This window comes from Ranitomeya variabilis, chromosome 2, assembly GCF_051348905.1.
Source record: "Ranitomeya variabilis isolate aRanVar5 chromosome 2, aRanVar5.hap1, whole genome shotgun sequence".
Taxonomy (NCBI): Eukaryota; Metazoa; Chordata; class Amphibia; order Anura; family Dendrobatidae; genus Ranitomeya; species Ranitomeya variabilis.
In genome coordinates, this window is record NC_135233.1 from 116,422,185 (window position 1) to 116,427,570 (window position 5,386).

Consider the following 5,386-nt stretch of genomic DNA (forward strand, 5'->3'; position numbering starts at 1 on the left):
TAATGAATTCATGATGCTATTTGCTCTTGAATTCATGTTTCCTGACACTTGTCCGGGTGAGTATAGATATGCCATGTATGACGTACATTGTTCTTTCACTGTGTGTGAAATATATGTATATGTACCAATAAGATAAAATGGAGGTAATACAATGCTTTTCTAAAATCAGCAGGTCAGGGGTCATAAATAATGTTTCTGATAAGACACGACCTGTTGAGTATAGTTGTGCTGTGTATTACCACCATTTTGTCTTCTGTGTGCGACCAAAAGTCACGGAGTAAACAGAAAGAACTGTTTTTGGAGAAAATACAAGTGTTTTTTTGGGGGCCAACCTCATATCTCTCAACCAAACACACCAAGCTTCAGTGTTCTGCTAAGTAGGTACTGGAGGTTGGAGGTGGCCCCCAAAAAAGTGTTTGACGCATAATTTGTTATTGGCGCATGCTGTGTGGTGATGGTGGCGAAATACACAATTAACCAAACCTTATTGGGGCAAAACACAGGTTTATTAAACACACACAAACCAAAAAATTAACTGCGCCTGCTTGGGGTTGAGTGACGATATTGTGGGGTGTTGAGTTGTGAGGTCTGGCTAATTACTGTAGCCGACATAGGGGTGGCAGGAGAAGGCGCTATGAAACTACTGGGGTCAGGATATTCAGGGATAGGGCTAGACACATGAGAGGGTTGAGACACACTGGAAGGGTGAGACAAACCAGACATTACAGACACATTGGGAGGTGAGGGGGGAGGGATAGCTATGGTTTTTTGTTTTTTTTTGCCTTTCCCCTTCCTTGTTTTGCGCGGGCACGTTGTCGTGGTGGCAGGGAACGCCAGGGCAGGGTCCGGCAATGGCAGTCTGGTAGTGGTGGCCAGTCTGGTAGTGGTGGTGCCAGAGAACGCCAGGGCAGGGTCCGGCAACGCCAGGGCAGGGTCCGGCAACGGCAGTCTGGTAGTGGTGGTGCCAGAGAACGCCAGGGCAGGGTCCGGCAACGGCAGTCTGGTAGTGGTGGTGCCAGAGAACGCCAGGGCAGGGTCCGGCAACGGCAGTCTGGTAGTGGTGGTGCCAGAGAACGCCAGGGCAGGGTCCGGCAACGGCAGTCTGGTAGTGGTGGTGCCAGAGAACGCCAGGGCAGGGTCCGGCAACGGCAGTCTGGTAGTGGTGGTGCCAGAGAACGCCAGGGCAGGGTCCGGCAACGGCAGTCTGGTAGTGGTGGCCAGTCTGGTAGTGGTGGTGCCAGGAAACACCAGGGCTTGGTCCGGCGGCGGCAGCATGCTGGTGGCAGTGGAGGAGGCCCAAGCAGGAGCAGCAGTTGTCATGGTGGTGGCGGTGGGCTGACCCACTGCACTGGGCATGGTGGTGGTGCTATAATACAGTCCGGAAGTGTTTGGAATGGAGGTGGCCGTGCAGTGGTATGCAGCAGATGTCGGCATTGTTGTGAAGCGTGACAGTGTGGGCACTGTTGGAAATGCCCCCACTGTCTGCTGAAAATACCGACTCTGCTGCATAGCCTGCACGTAAGCAGCATTGCAGGCCTGCATAACAGTAATCTGGAGCTCAGGACTAAGGTGTTCCGACATGCCCTGTTCTATCTGATTAAAAAAGTGATGTGCTGGCCTCTGGAGGTCGGCTTTCACTTGGGCAAGGGCTGTGGTTACCTCCTGGATACATTTGCTCATATGACGAATGGCAGTATCCAGTCGGTCACCCATCGCCTTGAGTCCCTCATGGAAGACCGAGCTCAAGTGCAAAAACTCGGGCATGAGTGACCTGTCCGCGGCCCTCTGCCGCTGCCGGGAGGAGCCCATAAAAAATTGGCTAGAGGCAGAGGACTGGGGAAGGGGAACATCTGATGGACCAGCTTCCTGGTCTCCAGGTTGTGTGGCAGGCCCACTTGCTGCAGCGCTGGAGGATGGCTGGGACGGGTCCGTGGCTGACTGATGAAGGACCGCTCCAGAACCTGGGCCAACAGTGGAGCTCCAAGTGCTGCGGAAAAAAAAAAAAAAAAAAATATTACAAAACATTTACAAAAAGATAACTGAACAGTTAGATACAGATAGGGAAAGGTCACACTACTATTTGTAGTGAATTTTACATCAGAATTTGTAAGCCAGGAGTTCAACAGTCGGAATAAAAATTTCAAAAAACAACATGCTATACTTCTGCATGCATCCACCAGTCCTTGGGGATTAAAAAAACTGAGGTAAACTATAAAGAGACGATGGAGACAATACAAGCCATATCTCTTTACAAGGTATTGGTAAGCCAAAACCTGGAGAGGAACTATGTGAGGGAAAGTATTCAAAGAACACGTACCCCACTGCTGCATCTATCAATCAATCAATCAAGGTTTCGGATTACAAATACTGATGGGAAATAAGAATTGACGACAGAGGACATACAAGCCACCTGTATACTCACCAGGACAAGTGTCAGGAAAAATGAATTGAGGAGCCATTGGCATCCTGAATTCATTATTTCTGACACCTAACTTGCTGAGTATAGATCTGTTGTGCAGGCTGCCGTCACACTCTCAGTATTTGATCAGTATTTCAAATCAGTATTGGTAAGCCAAAACCTGGAGAGGAACTGTGTGAGGGAAAGTATTCAAAGAACACGTACCCCACTGCTGCATCTATCAATCAATCAATCAAGGTTTCGGATTACAAATACTGATGGGAAATAAGAATTGACGACAGAGGACATACAAGCCACCTGTATACTCACCAGGACAAGTGTCAGGAAAAATGAATTGAGGAGCCATTGGCATCCTGAATTCATTATTTCTGACACCTAACTTGCTGAGTATAGATCTGTTGTGCAGGCTGCCGTCACACTCTCAGTATTTGATCAGTATTTCAAATCAGTATTGGTAAGCCAAAACCTGGAGAGGAACTGTGTGAGGGAAAGTATTCAAAGAACACGTACCCCACTGCTGCATCTATCAATCAATCAATCAAGGTTTCGGATTACAAATACTGATGGGAAATAAGAATTGACGACAGAGGACATACAAGCCACCTGTATACTCACCAGGACAAGTGTCAGGAAAAATGAATTGAGGAGCCATTGGCATCCTGAATTCATTATTTCTGACACCTAACTTGCTGAGTATAGATCTGTTGTGCAGGCTGCCGTCACACTCTCAGTATTTGATCAGTATTTCAAATCAGTATTGGTAAGCCAAAACCTGGAGAGGAACTGTGTGAGGGAAAGTATTCAAAGAACACGTACCCCACTGCTGCATCTATCAATCAATCAATCAAGGTTTCGGATTACAAATACTGATGGGAAATAAGAATTGACGACAGAGGACATACAAGCCACCTGTATACTCACCAGGACAAGTGTCAGGAAAAATGAATTGAGGAGCCATTGGCATCCTGAATTCATTATTTCTGACACCTAACTTGCTGAGTATAGATCTGTTGTGCAGGCTGCCGTCACACTCTCAGTATTTGATCAGTATTTCAAATCAGTATTGGTAAGCCAAAACCTGGAGAGGAACTGTGTGAGGGAAAGTATTCAAAGAACACGTACCCCACTGCTGCATCTATCAATCAATCAATCAATCAAGGTTTCGGATTACAAATACTGATGGGAAATAATGACCAACCAAAAATTGCATTATACACCAGTTTTTTTTTCTTTTTTAACCAATATACTTACGTTCTTCGTGCAAGGACTGGTCTCAAAAACGCAAGGATGCGGTGGTACTTGTATTTGCGTATCCTTGCTGCAGAACCACTTGGAAGCTGGCTCTCTTGGCGCAGGTCCTTGTTGAAGCGGTCCTTCATCGATCTCCAACGTGTTTTCACTTTTGACACTGTTGGCAAAACAAAACATAATAGTTAGGACAATGGTCTTTTGACCGTGGTCACACAACTGTATGTGCTGTGAAAAAGTAATGACTTTCTCCCATCATACACAGTTGTGTGAGCATGGCCAAGGTATTGACTACATCACACTGCATTGCGATACTTACCAAATGCAGAACGGACCCGAGCCGGGGCATTGGCCCAGCCATCCCACAACGCTGCGGCCACCTCATTCCAAAGCCTCCGGATCGTAACATTGTTGGCGTGCAGTGGATCCCGGGTGTCCCACAATGCGACTCGCTCGTGAACCAGGGAGATGAGGTGTTCATTCTCAATTAGGTCCTCATCCTCCTCTGGAACCTAACAACAAAAACTACATTAATATAGGAGGCGTTCACATACGGAAGACAGAAAAAAGAATCAGAGGAATGGCATGAATATTTTAAAAAAAACACTGGTGCTGAAGCAAAAGGGAAAGAAAGAGATAAGTAGAAAGAAACGAAGATTCAAGAATTATAAAGTGAGGATACAATACACATTCAGCCAGCTATACTTACACGATGCCGCCGTGTTGCCCGGCCGTGACTACGCTGCTCCTGCCCAGTCTCCTGCCCAGTCTCTTCCGCTGTAGAAGAAGTGGTCTGAAAAAGGGAAAATATACATTGTCATATGTGTAGATGTGACAGTGAATACAATCTGAGGAGGTGAATACTCACTTCGCTGACATGTTCCCCTTGTGCAGGCCCAGTCGTTTCCTCATCAGAAGCAGAAGACATTCTAATGTGTGCAGAAAGAAAGGAATGACATAAATTAGGGCATATAGACATAGATTATAGAAAAGAAATGCATTGGATAGGATATACTCACATAGTTCTGAGGCTTGTTTGCTGATCCAAGGGGCTGTGGGGCGTCTCGTCTGCAAAGCAGTCTGCTGACTAGTGACCTGCAAATGTCCACACCCTCCCTTTATCACCTTGTATGTGGGGGGTGGCTTATCAGTGTCTAGACATGTTTTTCTCAATTGAGACGCATGCGTCGGCAAACGCAAGCAAACGCATGTACTGAAAAACGCATGCGTTTACATAGACTGCAATGCGTTTTTTGGGCGCAAACCTTGCGCAATCAGCCGCATACGTTTCCAGGCGGCAAAATGACGCCTCTAAAAATTACTACATGTTGCATTTCCGCGCCAAGACGCAGACGGCTAGACGACGCATGCGTCGTCAAACGCGGCAAAACGCGAACATACAAAAACGCATGCGTCGACAATGTTAAAGATAGGACTACACAACGCATGCAGATATTTGCGGAAGAAACGCTGCGGACACAACCGCAAATGTGAAAGCGGCCTTATCTGTAGATTTCCTGTCCCTGAGGGGGGATCCCCTCTCTCCGTGGTGCTGTCATGGGAGACTGAGAAAGAATGTTTGCATTGAAAATATTTAACTAATATGTAGTTTCTATTTACAGGTTTCCTATTGTTCACTTTGTTGCTGTGTCCATGTTTACACTGATTTTAATGACCCAGATAGGGTCATTCCATGTCAAGTGAACCAATGATTTTTAC

At 46.6% G+C, this 5,386-nt stretch overlaps 1 protein-coding gene across 1 annotated transcript; it reads right to left on the minus strand.

Moving 5' to 3' along the window:
• Positions 1 to 3,172: 3,172 nt before the first annotated feature.
• Positions 3,173 to 5,177, minus strand: LOC143804610 (uncharacterized). The gene is made up of 4 exons (XM_077282864.1): positions 4,536 to 5,177; positions 4,377 to 4,460; positions 3,987 to 4,179; positions 3,173 to 3,827 (listed from the first exon to the last, which is right to left on the minus strand). Exons 1-4 carry the CDS (start codon positions 4,644 to 4,646, stop codon positions 3,667 to 3,669), a joined length of 549 nt encoding a protein of 182 aa, XP_077138979.1. The 5' UTR covers positions 4,647 to 5,177; the 3' UTR covers positions 3,173 to 3,666.
• Positions 5,178 to 5,386: the final 209 nt, after the last annotated feature.

Coding starts and splice junctions, on each gene's coding strand:
- LOC143804610 (XM_077282864.1), bottom strand. CDS start 4,646: ATGTCTATATGCCCTAATTTATGTCATTCCTTTCTTTCTGCACACATT. Junction 4,180..4,376: donor GGGCAACACGGCGGCATCGT/GTAAGTATAGCT, acceptor TTTTGTTGTTAG/GTTCCAGAGGAGGATGAGGA. Junction 3,828..3,986: donor TCGGGTCCGTTCTGCATTTG/GTAAGTATCGCA, acceptor TTTTGCCAACAG/TGTCAAAAGTGAAAACACGT.